This window comes from Podarcis cretensis (assembly GCF_951804945.1).
Source record: "Podarcis cretensis genome assembly, chromosome: 4".
Classification (NCBI taxonomy): domain Eukaryota; kingdom Metazoa; phylum Chordata; class Lepidosauria; order Squamata; family Lacertidae; genus Podarcis; species Podarcis cretensis.
Window position 1 is genome coordinate 77,436,113 of NC_137173.1, and position 16,997 is coordinate 77,453,109.

A 16,997-nucleotide genomic window follows, 5' to 3' on the forward strand; every position below is an offset into this window, starting at 1 on the left:
AGCCGGGTTCGCGTCTCCGCTCCTCCACATGCAGCTGCTGGGTGACCTTGGGCCAGTCACACTTCTTTGAAGTCTCTCAGCCCCACTCACCTCACAGAATGTTTGTTGTGGGGGAGGAAGGGAAAGGAGATTGTTAGCCGCTTTGAGACTCCTGAAGGGGAGTGGAAGGCGGGATATCAAATCCAAACTCTTCTTCTTCTTCTACATGATGTTTTAAATGGCTGTTCGTGTGTGAATCTGGCCTTGGTTGGCAATGGAAGACATTTGATAGGTGAGGCCGTTCAACATCATGGAAAATACCTTAGAGTTCAAAATTAAAACAGGATGCATAGCCCTAGGTCCACCCACATAAGTTATCTGTTTGAAGTTCATCCTCTGTCATGAAATGGCATCTTGTGAAAAGTGAAATCATGACACGTTGAATCCCACAACGCTGAGTAACTAAAAAGGAGATAATTATAGCAGTCAGCTGGTGCCCATGATGCACTGTGGCAGCATGTAATGTCCTTACAGAACAGCAAAGGAAACAGAGTTTCCTCAAAGAATGATCACTTCGTTTTCTGCAAGTAAATTGAAACGGAGCCTTCCCTTTAAAAAAAGTTTAGGAACGAAGCAGTGTGTGCATGTTAATTTACCATGGCTCCCTGGCACTGCTTTGCAAACAGGTTTTTAAACTTCCTTGCATTTAAACATCAGTTTGTAATATGAAGTTATGCAAGAGACTTGCTGTTCAGGAACAGTGAAACAATGTCCTGTGACGCACACAGATCTCTCAGTCCCATTGAAGTCCATGCAGTTCCCTTGTATTTACTAACGCTGACCCACACAATCAACCGACAGCATGATCCTATCAAATGTCTGGTTGGAAGGAAGCCCCAATGAGTTCAATTGGATGTACTCCAGCGTGTGTATAGGATTACAGCCTAAATTCTCAGAGCTCTTCCTTCCTGTTCTAGCTAAAGTTGGTTCCAGCTTTCAGTCAATCGCTTTTTGAACCTCTCCATGTGTTTAATGCTTCAACAGCAGCTGGATTGCTGAAATGGAAACTTAAGCAGAATTTTGCTAATCTGAGGAACCGCCTTAAAACCTTCCTGGGATAACAGGCTATGCTTTTCATGTTGGGCTGTGTAAACTTTAAGTATTTTGGAAGCTGAATTAAAAGTTGCTTTCTTCTGCAGGATTACAGCTTGTGCTATGACCATGAGTAAATACGTGGAGGCAAATGTTTCTCAAAAGTCCTACACCACAATAAAGTACTTCATGAAGATGCTGAGCAGTGTGAGCGAGACCCTGATCTTTATTTTCATGGGCGTGTCCACAGTTGGAAAAAACCATGAGTGGAACTGGGCCTTTGTTTGCTTTACCCTCCTGTTTTGTTTGATTTGGCGTGCACTAGGTAAGAGACACTTAAAACGGTATAGATTGCACTTCAACATACTTTACACCTGAAACATGCTTATCCTTTATGGAAGAGTGTGCTTGACCAAAAAAAGAAAGAAAAGAAAGCTGCCATCAAGAGAAAAAGCAAAAACTGCTTGAAAGAAAGACATGTTCTGGACATGGAAGACTGTGGGTCTTTCCAGACAATCCTTCAGTGTTATTTCAAGTGCTAAAGTAAATCAGTCCAGCAGTCTATAAGCTATGTCAATTTGGTTGGCTTCTGTGCTTGGGAGTGGTGTGGTGTCTCACATTTCAATGGCAGCCCGTCTGCAACACCAAAATTAGGCGCCTCTTCCACTTCTCCATTTCCATTCTGCATTATAGTTGCAGCGCCCCTGAAGCTTTCATTTGACCAAATCAGCTGGCCTCCCATAAATCTGCCTCTGTTGGTGGGAATGTTGCTGTTCATTTCAGGCAGTGAAATGTTTTGGGCTGGCCCTGGTAGGGGAGCTTTTTAAAATTCCTCCTTTTGATTTCGGTTATCATGATACTTCCATTAAGAAAGTGTCCTTGGTTCAACCCCCACCAACTACAGTGAGAAAAGTCTCTCTCTCTCTCTCTCTCTCTCTCTCTCTGTGTGTGTGTGTGTGTGTGAGAGAGAGAGAGAGAGAGAGAGAGCGAGCGAGCGAGCGCAGGAAGTGCAGGAAGTGTGGAGAGATGTGCAGGGACACTCAGGTTGCTTGTGCAACAGAAGCCCTTGGGAAAGTGTCACATGTAAATAAAACTTCTGCACCTCTTTTTCATACAACATAAAATGGAAGATAACATTCTTACATTTATTTTGGAAACATTATTATATTTGTCTTAAATTTAAGGTTCTGAACCATGCTTGTCTTTCTATATTTTCCTTAGGAGTTTTTGCATTGACTCAAATTATTAATGTGTTCCGGACAATTCCTATAACATTTAAGGACCAGTTTATTATTGCCTATGGAGGCCTCCGAGGAGCCATATGTTTCTCTCTTGTTTTCTTGCTTCCTTCTGCCGACTTCCCTAGAAAGAAGCTTTTCATTACTGCTGTTATTGTGGTGATATTCTTCACAGTCTTCATTCAGGTAAGAATATCCCTCTTTTGTGATGGGACTAAATAGTTATTTGCACTAAAACCTGCAAAGAGCCCAGTCAATGTTCCAATACTTATTTTGGCCAGGGGACTAATATAGTATTGGCACTGACAGCCTGTAAGTAGCCTAGTACAAATGTCACCTGAAACTTCTACTGGAATAAGTACTTTCTTCCTCTTGTCCCCCAAATATCTTGTATGATCATATTTTACTTCTGTAATGAATATTCTGTAATTTGGAAAAGATATCTCACAGAAGGACCTATACACAACTTAGTAAATCATATTCTGAATTAGTTAACACATCTTGTCTCCAGCTTTACAGACAAATAGCGAAATCAGTTTTAAAAACAAAGATTGCAATTCGTGACTTGCCAGTAATATTCGTGACTTGCAATTCGTGACTTGTGCAACCTCGCCATCGCTCTCGGAGCTTGCAGGGCTGGGGGCGGGGGAAGCCCGAGCTTCCCCTGATCCCAGCCCCCAGAACTGGTCCGAGAGCGATGGCGAGGTTGCAACCTCGCCATTGCTCCCGGAGCTTGCGGGGCTGGGGGGATGGCTTCCTGAAGCCTGAAGAGCGAGATGGGTCGGTGCGCACTGACCCCTCTCGCTCTCCAGGCTTCAGCGAAAGCCTGCATTCGCCCCATAGGATGCACATGCATTTCCCCTTCATTTTTGGAGGGGAAAAAGTGCGCCCTATAGGGCGAAAAATACAGTACATAAAAATGCAAGGCTGTCATTATGCTGCAGTCCACATGGCCGCCAGTAGGAGACCACACCAGCTCCAGTGTGGTGGCAGTCTGTCAGCTGAAGCCGCAGTGTGGTTGACAGGTCACTCAGGTGAACTGTTTCATGGAGGGGAGAGCTTCACAGAGCTTTTTGACAAACCGCATTGTAAATTTGTTGTCTCCCTCTGTTAAACATGGCTGCAGCCACATGTAATGGAGAAGGGAGGTGCTTCATTCACAAAAGGTGGGGCAAACTGAGAGAGGAGGGGGAGGTGAGGTTTGGCTGAGCTGCGAGAAGGTGGGTGAGGTGTAAAGGGAGAAGGGGTTGGCCAGGTGTGGAGGAATCAGAACAAGCCGGGGTGGCAGCCCCTAGTCATTTATAAATTTGACTCAATGCATTTTACAGCTTGTTGACTTCCAGCCTCATTTTATCTGGAAATGTAGTGGCTCACAGAGAACATACTTTGCTTTTTGCCCTGTTAATACCACAGATAGAAATCTAGGAAGCTAGCTTATTCCAGAGCTGTGTATACACCACACATTTCATGTACCTCCCATCAGAATCCTGGCCACTGTTGTTTACTCCTCATAGAGCTATAATTCTCTGCACCCTTAACAAAATACAGTTCCCAGAATTCTTGGGGATGTGTGTGTTTACATATAAGCAGCCCCAGGTCAGACTGGTTCTCCACCTAGTCCAGCATGGTTTTCTGTGAAGGACAACAGATTTCTAGGGCCAAGGCCAGTTTTTCACAATCACCTACCACCTATATTTCTTGGGCAACTGGATTCAGACATCAGCAGTAGATCTTTAAGGCCTGTGCTGTCTGGTTTCGAAAATAAGAAAAAGAAAGAAAGCCAGGTACATTTTGGGGGACTTTATTTTGCTGTTATCTGAGGCAACATGCAACTGTTCTACTGCTTCTGAACATTCATTTACCAAGCTACACGCTGAACAGAATATGAGAGTGACACAGTGGAAAGGAAATTTTAGGGCTGATGTGATTTTCATGCTTGTTTTTGTGTTTCCTGAAAACAGGGAATAACAATTCGCCCACTGGTGGAATTTCTGGATGTTAAAAGAGCAAATAAGAAACAACCAGCTGTTAGCGAGGAAATTTATTGTCGGGTATGTTGGAGTTTTGGGTGAACAACATGTAGCATGTGCTTGTTACATGAATTACCGTATTTTTTGCTCTATAGGACGCACTTTTTCCCCTTCAAAAATGAAGGGGGAAAGTGTGTGCGTCCTATGGAGTGAATGCAGGCTTTCGCACCGACCCCTCTCGCGTTCCAGGCTTGAGGAAGCTATCCGCTAGCCTGCAGGAAGCTAGCCTGCAGCCCAAAGCCCGGGGAGCATGGCGCTGTGCACCCTGGGCTTCGGGCAGCTCTCCGCAAGCCTGTGGAGCCCGGCGGGAACTCCCCAAACAGCGAGACGGGGAGCTGCTCAGCCCTCCGTCTCGCTGTTCCAGCTTTGGGATGGCTGCGCAAAGCCTCCACAGGGCGGTGGGGTGAAGGCACCCCGCCGCCCTGTGGAGGCTACAAAGGATGTCCCTGAAGCCTCAAGCCTTTGGAGTGCAGCTGCGCACCAAAGGCTTCAGGGACCTTTGAGGCTGGCTGTGGGGGAAAGCAGTGCTTCCCCCCATCGCCAGCCCCACAAGCTCGGGGGGCAGCGGCAAGGCCTGCTCTTGAACGCACCTTGTTTTTGAGGGGGAGAACAAGAACCCCCCCTATTCTCCCCCTCTTATGGTCCGGTGCATCCAATAGAGCGAAAAATACGGTAATTCAATTTGGTACTGCATGTTTCACATACCAGTGTGTCTTTGAGTTTGTGAACACCTTTTTAGCCTGCAGTTCTGGCCTAGTGTCTTGTATCACATTCTCTCCCCCCCCCCCTGCAATCTTAAGATAGTGACTTTAAAACACACTAGTTAGGCACAACAATTTAATTCGGTTTAACCTTTATAGCTCAGTCCTTCATGTTTGCTTGGAAGTAAGTTTCAACAGAGCTCACTGGTTGTTAACTCCCAAGTAAGTACTGAAGCTCAGTTAAATTCTGCACATAATGAAAGCAGGGGTGTGATCTACTCTCTATAGACACAGCTGTGCACATGCGGCTCAGGGCAAGCTGCTTACTTCGCTTCCCTCTTTCCCCTGGAGCCTGAGCTACTGGTATACCAGGATGCTGGAGAAAAGAAGTTTGGCTTCTGATACATAGACGAGGCACGCACATGTCACCCTTTGAAACTAACAGCTGGTTAGGTACATTGTAAAGGTAAAAGGTAAAGGACCCCTGGACAGTTAAGTCCAGTCAAAGGCAACTATGGGTTTGTGGTGTTCATCTCGCTTTCAGGCTGAGGGAGCAGGCATTTGTCCACAGACAGCTTTCTGGGTCATGTGGCCAGCATGACTAAGCCACTTTGGGCATAACGGAACACCATGATGGAAACCAGAACGCACAGAAACATCATTTACCTTCCTGCTGCAGCAGTACCTATTTATCTACTAGCATTGACGTCCTTTCGAACTGCTAGGATGGCAGCAGCTGGGACAGAACAACAGGAGCTCACCCCATTGCTTAGATTCAAACTGCCAACCTTCCAATCAGCAAGCCCAAGAGGCTCAGTGGTTTAGACCACAGCGCAACCCGCTCCCCTGTGCGATAGTGGCCAAGGGTTAACTAGGGTGATACAGTTACACGAGCATCATACATTTAAAGTACATGACTTCCCCAGAAGACTCCTGAGAACTGTAGCTTACACCTCTCAGCACCATTAACAGACTATAGTTCCCAGAATTCTTTGGGGTAAGCCATATGCTTTTAATGTATGGTGTGAATATAGATTTAGAGAGAAGAAAGAAATACCATTTTCTCTCAGCTATTGTGTTCTTGTAACTGGGCCATTAGGTTACAAACATGGAATGACTTCAAGAGTAGCTTAGATAAAGAATATTTATATTGGTTGAAATTTTCCTCAGTGATTGCATGTGGCTTAAGTCTGTGGCACATACAAAAGCAAGTAATGAGTCTGTTTCCACATTTTAGTTCTTTGATCACGTGAAAGCTGGAATTGAAGATGTGTGTGGACACTGGAGTCACAACTTTTGGAGAGATAAGTAAGTGTACTGAAACATTAGTGGAGTGGGGGGAACGTGAGAAGCCCAGCTTGATTCCTCAGTTCAATAGTTACATTCTGAAATCTGCCAATGATTTCTATAAAGCATTATTTTGTGTGCCTTTGTGGATGAGATGATTTTAGCAAACCTGAATACTGATATATAATTAGTTTAAGCATTTGTACTCATCAAACTACATGAATTAAAAACCTGACTTTATTTCAAAAATCCTACATTCAAAATACAAGTGTTTGTTAATATTCATGAGGTAATCTGCTGGGACTTCGGTTTAGCTATTGGACCATTCTAGTTCAAATGTGTTGTTATGAATTGTGTCCAAACCTGCAGTTCTTCCATGCAAACCTGACACTCCTTTTTTTGAATCTTTTGACTTTGTGGCCCGAGTGTGTCCTGAAAGTGGTACTTCATGGAGTCAAAGAATACCACTGAGTATCATTCAAGCATCTTATCGGAATAACATGGATTTAGCATACAGTGGTACCTCGGGTTACATACTCTTCAGGTTACATGCGCTTCAGGTTACAGACTCCGCTAGCCCAGAAATAGTACCTCGGGTTAAGAACTTTGCTTCAGGATGAGAACAGAAATCGTCAGCAGCGGGAGGCCCCATTAGCTAAAGTGATGCTTCAGGTTAAGAACAGTTTCAGGTTAAGAACCGACCTCTGGAACGAATTAAGTACTTAACCCGAGGTACCACTGTATTTCTTAAAAAGGTGTTAATTAGGACTCGGACTTTCACAAACAGCACGGTATCAGTAGACTTAACCCCTAATGATTCAAGCTACCCATTCAATCAGCATCCATACAGGTATATGGGAAAGTTAGGATGTGGGGAAATTGGTCAGAGAATGTCTCTCTGTGTGTAGGGTAGCTGAGGCTAGAAGAAGCTTGTGGGCTGGACGATAGAGGCAGGGGGAAGAGAGAGGACGAGAGCAAGCAGTAAGCTGCTTGGGAATGTGAAAGGGTGAGGGGTTGACTTAATACCTGAGAAAAGGTGGCTTATAAAGGAGACATGGAAGGGAATGAAAAGTCTGACAGCTGAGGGACTTGCGACGAAACAGAGTATGTGATACCAATCCTTTACTTCTGTGAAGCTGGAGTTTGATGGAAGGGAAATGGCATGGAGGCCCTTCCACGCCAGGAAAAATAGCTAGAGGCATAAGAAAGAGAGAGACTAACAAAAACTAACAACCCTCCTTTCCTTTCTCATTGAAGTCAGGATGGGTACTACACCTGGATTAAGAAGTTACAGTATTGGTTAAAGGTCTTGTCCAGGCTTCCTCAACCTCGGCCCTCCAGATGTTTTTGGCCTACAACTCCCATGATCCCTAGCTAGCAGGACCAGTGGTCAGGGATGCTGAGAATTGTAGCCTCAAAATATCTGGAGGGCTGAGGTTGAGGAAGCCTGGTCTTGTCCCTTCCTGGGCTAAAAAACAGAAGGTGAAAATTAACGGTAACTGGGACCATCTCCTTCAGTTACTTCTAAGCTGGGAATTTTTCAATTTGCCAGGCAGTTCCAAAAAGGAACAGAGGAAGCAAAAGGATTAAGCTGGAAACTATAACAGTGGGCATAACCCAGGGGTGCTGACTGTGTGTGTCACATAGGAAGCATTTCAGAGTATGTCTTCCACCTGTCTTTTGGTTATAGCTCAGGCTGCTCCTAGTCCTGCCTTTGAGCAGAATTTTGGCTGCCATTCCCTGTGCAGGCTACCCATATCAAAAACTGAAAGTTGACCTCGTAACAGTGTTTAGAAGACACTGCAGCATTTTAGAATTTAATCTGCAGCATTGCTTCTGCTCCCCACAGGTTTATAAAGTTTGACAAGAAATACTTGCGAAGGCTTCTGATTAGGGAAAGTGAGCCTAAATCAAGTATAGTTTCCCTGTACAAGAAACTTGAAATAAAGCATGCGATAGAGATGGCAGAGTGTGGAATGATAAGTACAGTACCATCGCTGGCCTCTATAAGGTAAGTTGAGGGCAGTAGGGTGCAATATCATTGCTAGCTTGAATCCTGACTGTGTTGCATTTTGAAGTGTGCATTCTACAGTTGCCAAATCATAGCCAGAAGTGAATTAAACAGTATTTTCTACATCTAGGATTAACTAGTCTGTATATTTATTTCAAAGAATTATGTTGTGTCCAAAACATTAAAAACATCCTGATGGCTTGCAATAGAAGAAAAAAAAAACAGTTTACAATAAAAGAAACTTACTATTAAATAAAATAAATAAAAAAATAAAATTAAATAAAAAAATTATTATGTTGTAAAGCTAAATACATCAATGGCAGTACAATATATGGATCCAACACCAACAATAAAACATTTAAAATGCCTGGGATTTATTATTATTATTGTTATTATTATTGACAATAAAGAAAGTGGCATGTGAACTTCTCCCAGCAGAACATTCCATGACCAGGGTGCCACCACTGAAAAGGCCCCAAACCTGTTGTATCTACCCATTGTATCCACAAAAGTGGAGGCACTGCAAGAAAGGCTTTTAATAATGTTCTTAGTGAATAGGCAAACTCAATGAGACTTCAGTTGGTAAATTAATCAACCAGAGCTGCAACCCCTATACCCGCTTACCTGGAATAAGCCCCATTGAACTTACTTGAACTTTCTTCTGAGTTGAAATACAAGGGATTTTGGTATCAGACATCTAAGCTGTAATCCTACACGCACTTAGCTGGGAGTAAAGTCCATTCAACTCAATGGATCTTGCTTCTGAGGCCCATGATTGTGCCATCTTGCTCAATACTGTCTAAACTGACTAGGAGTAGCTTTCCTGGTTTTCAGACTGGAGTGTCACCCAGCTCTATCTGGAGATTTCAGGAACTGAGTCTCAGAACTGATGCATGCATAGCAGATACTCTACCAGTAAATTACAGCCCTTTCACAAACAACTGTGCTACCGTAATATGGAATGGAAACTGACTTCTCAAAGATAGTTTTTCCTTCTAACAATTAATGCATGCTTTTTACTGTGAGGTGCCATGATCTTTTTTACACTGAAATTCCTTGCTGTCTGATGTTTTCAAGTTTTCTAAGCAATCTTCAGTCGGTTGACATACCCACCAGTAACAAATGTGAACAAAATTCTATCATGGTTACATTTAAAAGAACCCATGGCTCCGTCCTATTTGGGATTTTGCTAGAATTCTATTTGTGTACTTGCATATATCTTGAAATTGTTTGAAATGTAATAGCTGTAGTTAGACCAGCCGGGACTTTTGTTATAGAAATTGTAAGGATAGGCATTCCCTGCCCTCCCAGCACCCCATTTATGGAGAAATGTGAGTAGCAGTGAAATTCTGTATACTCAGAAGTAGGCCCTGCTGAGTTCAGTGGCAATTACTTCAAGGTAGCTGTGGCCTTGGGACGTGGGTGGCGCTGTGGGTTAAACCACAGAGCCTAGGACTTGCCGATCTGAAGGTTGGCGGTTCGAATCCCCGCGATGGGGTGAGCTACCGTTGCTCGGTCCCTGCTCCTGCCAACCTAGCAGTTCGAAAGCACGTCAAAGTGCAAGTAGATAAATAGGTACCGCTCCGGCGGAAAGGTAAACGGCGTTTCCGTGCTCTGCTCTAGTTCACCAGAAGTGGCTTAGTCATGCTGGCCACATGACCTGGAAGCTATCTGCGGACAAACGCCGGCTCCCTCGGCCTATAGAGGGAGATGAGCGCCGCAACCCCAGAGTCGGTCATGACTGGACCTAATGGTCAGGGGTCCCTTTACCTTTACCTAGCTGTGGCCTTATTTATAGTATTGCAAGTTATTATGTATTTTCCTTTATATTTTGTTTCACCTTCTTACAGTGAACTTAAAGAAGAAGAAGAAGAAATAAGACCTTCCTATCCTGGCAAGATGGATGACATAAGATACATTTTAACAAAAAATCTCTATCAGATACGGCAAAGAGTAAGTAGAATACAGCATTAATGGAACACCCCGTGGTGAATGTATCTAGTTTCTCAGCTGGCGATGTTTTTTCCTCCCTTAATAAAATCACCAGGATGCCATCCTAAGCAAACTTACTTGGAAGCCATTTCCATTAAAATCAGTGGGACTCGCCTCTGGGAAAATGTATTTAGGATTAGTGTATGGGAAAGCTGATAAATAAACATGGTAAAGACAAAGAAGTATGAGATGTTGTACTCCAGGCTTTATAAAATGTCTTAAGAAGAGGAGTTTGTGAGAGTTTTCTAGAACACAAAGATGTGCCACTCAACACTAGGCACATAAATTCTGAATATTCTGAGCTACACACGCACACAAACATACACTTAATACATACACAGATTTAAGGTGCTGTGCATAGGTGAGTTTCACAGTAGCTTAAAATAGTTCCTTATCCGCTGGTCTAAGAGAACCCTGTGCGGCCAACCTCTATGTAAATAGGATGTTGAAGCTTATTGTAGCTGTTAATGTTCACGATCCTATTGTTTAAGCTGGAATTGATCACCCAGGGTTTCTGATGATTAAATACAACTCCACATAATGTATTCCACTGCATTTTACAGTGGGCCCTCCGGATACGAATTAAATTCGTTCCGGGGGTCCATCCGCAACCTGAAAAGTCTGAAAAGTCTGAAGGCAGAGGTGGTGCTTCTGCATGTGCATGATTGAGCACTTCCACCCATGTGTGTGGCGCACAGAGCGCTTTTGTGCATTCGCATGCAGCGAAACCCAGAAGTATACACTTCCAGGTTTGCCGCATTCGTAACCCGAAAGTTACGTATCCAGAGCAGTACGTAACTGGAGAGTCCACTGTACTGTGTGATAATATAGAAATGTCTAAATGGGCCATCTCTTTCACATTCCTGTTTGTACGATGCCCGTAATGGTGTCTGTCCTTAAAATCTTTATAGACATATATCCCATCAAAGCAGGGAATATATATTTTTGAAGGAGAGGGAACTTTTAAAAAATGAAGAATTATGTCCAATGGTTTAATGCATGGGTAGGCAAACTAAGGCCTGGGGGCTGGATCTGGCCCAGTCACCTTCTAAAACCGGCCTGCGGACGGTCCAGGAATCAGCATGTTTTTACATGAGTAGAATCTCTGAGTTATTTGTGGGGCCTGCCTGGTGTTTTTATATGAGTAGAATGTATGCTTTTATTTAAGATGCATCTCTGGGTTATTTGTGGGACATAGGAATTCGTTCATTTCTCCCCCCCCAATATAGTCCAGCCCCCCACAAGTTCTGAGGGACAGTGGACTGGCCCCCTGCTGAAAAAGTTTGCTGACCCCTGGTTTAGTACAAGTGAAAAGTAGCCTGTTCAGCTGATCTTTCTATTCCCCTCCTCCGCCTCTTTCTTGCCATCCTTGCAACCTCTGAAAGCCTTCTCCAGAGGATTGGGGATCCTCCTGAACAGGAGGGGGAGTCCTGTGGGGCTCCAGGGCAAGGGGGAAATCACCCAGAATGGAGTAGAGGGATATTGCAGTTGCATAAATGTTATGAACATGACTTGCAATGCTTAAAATTCTTATTTCTTGTATGCATAACAACCAAACAACAACCAAAGGTCCAAAGGCTGAACAAGCATTAAATCACACACCTTGGTTGCATATAATTCATTGTAAACATTATGCTAGTTTGAGTGTTGTGAGATTTCTTAAAGCACTGAATTATAGCTAGTTTGAAGCCCTGTACCACTCATGGCAGGGATGCGGGTGGCGCAGAGCCTAGGACTTGCCGATCAGAAGGTCAGCGGTTTGAATCCCCGCGACAGGGTGAGCTCCCGTTGCTCGGTCCCTGCTCCTGCTGACCTAGCAGTTCGAAAGCACATCAAAAGTGCAAGCAGATAAATAGGTACCACTCCGGCGGGAAGGTAAACGGCATTTCTGTGCGCTGCTCTGGTTCGCCAGAAGCGGCTTAGTCATGCTGGCCACATAACCCGGAAGCCTCGGCCAATAAAGTGAGATGAGCGCCGCAACCCCAGAGTTGGCCATGACTGGACCTAATGGTCAGGGGTCCTTTTACCTTTACCTTTTACCACTCATGGCATTAATATGGCCGTTGCTTTTATTCTCGTTTTAGACTCCATCATACAACAGATACAGTCTCGCTGAAGATGCAAGCGAAAAGCAGGCAAAAGAAATTTTGATTCGTCGCCGACACAGCCTGAGGGAGACCGTGAAGAGGGGCAGCAGCTTGTCAAGACAGGTACTTGTATAACACAGAACTGTTGAATTGTAGAGTTGGAAGGGACCACGGGGGTCATCCAGTCTACCCCCTGCAATGCTCAAACCCATGACCCTGAGTTTAAGAGTCTCATGCTCTACCAACTGATCCATCAGAGTTTGCACTAGGGAGTTGAAAAAATAACGGCCCCATCACAACTCACAGTGTAATATGTATTTTATACTCTTTCATTTGTCCGCAGGTACAAAATGTATCAGAAGCTGCCGTAATACTAATCATGCGTATATTTCACTTTGCTTGTACAGAACACATTTCATGTTTCTTTCTGCAGGTGGCAGCCAAACCACCCCGTTATCTGTCACTGCCTAAAAACACTAAACTCCCCGAGAGAGTACGGAAAAGAAATCAATCTTCTTATAAAGGTAATACAGTTTCTGAGTAAAAAGAAAAGTGAATTTGGCTTTTGTTTCATTTCGTTAATGAAGTGGTTGCCTGGAAAACAAGCAAATGTGCCAGAGAGGATTGTGGGTTATTTCCATACTTTCCAAGAAAACTGCTACTCCTCATGCAAAGGGGTATGATGGAGCCATATTTGCCTCTGCGGCACCCCCCCCCCCATCCTTTAGGCCTTATATTGTAGATCTTATCTCCACAAAAACCTACCAAACTGGTTTGGCCAGGGACAAAAGTGGAACATGGGATGAAGTGGCTCTATCACTACACCTTTAATTTTCAGGGAGGGTAAAAGAAAACTTATTGTCCACCTCTGACTTTATAGCCCTAGGCCTGGATCCAAAGCTACTTTAGACACGCCCAAAGGCTTCAACATACAGTACCATTCTTGGCTTTCCTCCTTTGCGCTGTAGATTCCCAGCCATGAACTGCTTTGGAACGGCTCCATTGTTGCCAAAGCAGTCAGGGAGGTGCCTGCTTGTAGAACCACAAGCCCAAAGGCCCGGGGTGTGAGGAGCTAGTTGTGTGATTCTTTGGATCTCAGCCATCGATTCACCACAATGTTGAGTTCCCAATAGCACTGCATTGTGTATTCACCTGTTCCTTTCATACCCTCTGCTTTAAACGGAACATCTCTTACTCAGCACATGCATGCAAAAGAAAAATAATAAACAAATAAATTGTTATGTGAACATCAGGTTCAAGCAAATGGCAACAACTTTTGAATGGTTACTTTGGTGACTAGGACACTTAGCCAGATTTTCATCAGATTCTCGCAACTGTCTAATGTCTTAGACTCTTAAGACCATGGGTAGGCAAACTAAGTTCCGGGGGCCAGGGCCGTCCCATTCGCCTTCTCAATCCGGCCCGCAGACGGTCTGGGAATCAGCGTGTTTTTACATGAGTAGAATGTGTGCTTTTATTTAAAATGCATCTCTGGGCTATTTGTGGGGCATAGGAATTCATTCTTTTTTTTTTTCTTTTCAAAATATAGTCCGGCCCCCCCACAAGGTCTGAGGGACAGTGGACCGGCCCCCTGCTGAAAAAGTTTGCTGACCCCTGCTTAAGACCTTGCTTGTTAGTTACATGCCGTCGCAAAAACAGCTTTTTTCATCTCAAAAGTCTGTCCTAAGATGTCATGTTCTCTCTCTGGAACAGGAAAATAATGACAGTGTTGTTGTTTATCTGCCTGTTGTGATTTCCCAAGCTTCATCATTATCATCATCATTTATTTATTTATTTATATGCCGCCCATCTGACTGGGTTGCCCCAGCCACTCTAGGTCACTTCCAACAAATTAAAACATCAAACACAGTAAAACATCAAACACTAAAAACTTCCCTATACAATCATCACCACCCAATGTTTTCTTTGTTTTTTCTCAGACCTGAAGTTCGGCAATTCTTTTTCCTCACAATGCAATTGCAGCACCAGCCTGTCCAGTGTGGGCAGGCAAATATAACATCTCAGGGCTTCTGTGCCTTTGATTTAATATCTCCTGTTTGCAGGTCTAACCTTGCAACTTCTTCTCCTGCAGAGAATTCCTTACAGATAGCTTTGAAAATTATGTAACTCTTACTTAAAAGTAAATAAGCACTCAGTTCCAGTGCACCATCAGTGTTTCCCAAACTTGGGTCTCCTGCTGCTGTTTTTGGACTATGATTCCCATCATCCCTGACCACTGGTCCTGCGACCTCTCACTTGAGAGGACACCAACAACTTTTCTGTCTTGATTTTCACTGTTTGAAGTCTGGCAACCCTGGTATAGGCAGCTTTGGGTAGGTAGCCTGTGCAATTTTCGCTACAGAGCTGGGGAATAATGTGGTATGTGACCCAAAGTTAAGTTGCGAGGGTGGTAAAAATCTCTGTGAAATGTCCTTCGCCAATCATTTTCCTGTACGGAGACTGACTGTGCCCTCATGTGGTAAGACTTGGTATTAGCAGTGGCAGCATGAACTGTCGTTTTTCATTAGGAACGCCCCCCCCCCCCCCCCCGCTGCTGCAAACCTTAAATTCCAAATAAAAACTTGCTGGCAAAAAATGACAGTGTAAGGATGTGTTTGACGATGGCAGGAAGCTGGACCATAGGTAATGAAATGTACCACAGATTTAGTGGAAACTAGTAATACATTAGCACCTGGGCACTGCTCCTTGCATGATTAAATACATGACGTGTGGGGAAGGATAGTGGGAACTCACTTTGTTGCTGCCCCCAATCTACATATGGGGGAGCAGACATGTGTAGGAGGGCACTTGCTTTATGCAAGTACAGTGGTACCTCAGGTTACAGACACTTCAGGTTACAGACGCTTCAGGTTACAGTCTTCGCTAACCCAGAAATAATACCTTGGGTTAAGAACTTTGCCTCAGGATGAAAAAAGAAATCGTGTGGCGGTGGCGCGGGAGGCCCCATTAGCTAAAGTGGTACCTCAGGTTAAGAACAGTTTCAGGTTAAGAACTGACTTCCAGAATGAATTAAGTTCTTAACCTGAGGTACCACTGTATGATCTTCCCCTACTGCATGGCGTGGAACCGTGATTGCACCGGAAAGCATAACTCTGTGCTCTCCTGATTCATATAATTGTTAGCGGTGTTAGAGAAACCACCCGAATAGGGCCATTGTTACATCATGGTACTTTGTGTAGTGAAGCATTGGGCATGCTGAGATTTTGTTTGTCTCCATTTTTTCTTCTTCCAGTGATGCATATATTAAAATATACTTTTAATTTACAGTAAAGGACGACAGCGATTCTGAATCTGATCAAAGCACAGTGCTGAATTTGAAATCCCAAGCAGGAAAAATTCTGAGAGACCAGAGGCTTCAACAGCAGCAGTGTAGGATGGAATGGAAAAACGAAACGGAGAGGAACAACAGAGAGACAGCAAGCCAGGGAAACAGAGGCTTCAGACAACCTCTTTTGCCAAGACCAGCATTTGGCGCACTGAACGAGGAAGAGTCAGTGGAAGATGAGGGACCCGCCAAACCACTCCCACCGCCTCGTTTAATCCGACAGGCTTCAAAAAGGCCTAGTGATAAATCCGAGAATAAACCATGTTGAAAGCAGCTAAATGGAGCCATTAACAATGAACAGCAGAGGGAGGCACTTTAAACTGGACAGATGGAGCCATTTAAGGTCATGGGTACTGGTTCGGGATGGGAGGGAAAGAAATCATGTTATTTCACTACGTGGAAAAAAAACAAAACTCTTCACCTTCTGTGGAACCAAATAATGCAACTATTTTGTTTTATATTTTGTTTTTAAACTTCTGCGATGAAGATAAGTTTTATCAGTTAGATACAGTACTTTTGAATGTAAATTGTGTTTTGTGTGTTTGCCAGTGGCAGGTTTGCAGTATAAGTTGCACTAAGAAATTGCACAATGCACTTCTTTTTAAAATAATTCATCCTCAGAAAGCAATTCTAAGAGTGCCTGATGCACTGAAACACAATTAGGTGTTGCAAACTGTGAAACTGAACAAATGCAAGAGATTAAGGCCGCAGTACAGCCTGAATCCCAAATTCTGAAATTCTGAATTTGGGTTTCTGAAACCCAAATTCTAACACTATGTAAAGATGTAAATGGAAAAGATTTTGTTTCTATTGCCATGCTTTTTACTGTAATAGAAAAGTGGTATGAGAATATACTGCTCTTATGCATTGTCAGAAATGCCCCTAAACTTGATAATTCCAAAAACTCTTTGGATTTAGTTGTTGAAGCTTATCACTTGAAATATATTAATTTATAAATATATATGCACTTTTCTGGAGCATTTTGTCATTTTTGTCTTAAACCTACAAAGTTTGAACAAATAAGTAAATGAGCTCATGATTGGATAGTCACCTCAATACGTTGTTTTCAGTCCAAAATTGTTTCGTTTATTGACTTCAAAATTGAATTTGATCCTCTCGGTAGGTTTTATGGATCTGAATTTTATTTCACGGAAAATACAGTTATATTTGCTTAATAAATGAAAAGATATATATACAGAATGGCAAAGTGTGAAATGAAGCATAAACTGGATGG

General features: G+C 43.5%; 1 protein-coding gene and 1 long non-coding RNA gene across 3 annotated transcripts in view; one reads left to right on the forward strand and one right to left on the reverse strand.

Annotated features, from left to right (window-relative positions):
- SLC9A2 (solute carrier family 9 member A2) overlaps nucleotides 1-16,724 on the forward strand; it is a 29,179-nt gene extending 12,455 nt beyond the window's left edge. For both annotated transcript variants that reach the window (XM_079972614.1, XM_079972615.1), the window contains 9 exons: nucleotides 1,179-1,396; nucleotides 2,293-2,495; nucleotides 4,271-4,360; nucleotides 6,278-6,348; nucleotides 8,177-8,338; nucleotides 10,189-10,291; nucleotides 12,415-12,540; nucleotides 12,851-12,941; nucleotides 15,706-16,724. In XM_079972614.1, the coding sequence (XP_079828740.1) occupies nucleotides 1,179-1,396; nucleotides 2,293-2,495; nucleotides 4,271-4,360; nucleotides 6,278-6,348; nucleotides 8,177-8,338; nucleotides 10,189-10,291; nucleotides 12,415-12,540; nucleotides 12,851-12,941; nucleotides 15,706-16,031 (1,390 nt within the window). In that variant the 3' untranslated portion in view covers nucleotides 16,032-16,724. The remainder of the gene's footprint in view (nucleotides 1-1,178; nucleotides 1,397-2,292; nucleotides 2,496-4,270; nucleotides 4,361-6,277; nucleotides 6,349-8,176; nucleotides 8,339-10,188; nucleotides 10,292-12,414; nucleotides 12,541-12,850; nucleotides 12,942-15,705) is intronic.
- LOC307214442 overlaps nucleotides 1,700-16,997 on the reverse strand; it is a 565,797-nt gene continuing 550,499 nt past the window's right edge. Inside the window, exon 3 of the long non-coding RNA XR_013838095.1 lies at nucleotides 1,700-1,890. This is a non-coding gene — a long non-coding RNA (uncharacterized lncRNA). The remainder of the gene's footprint in view (nucleotides 1,891-16,997) is intronic.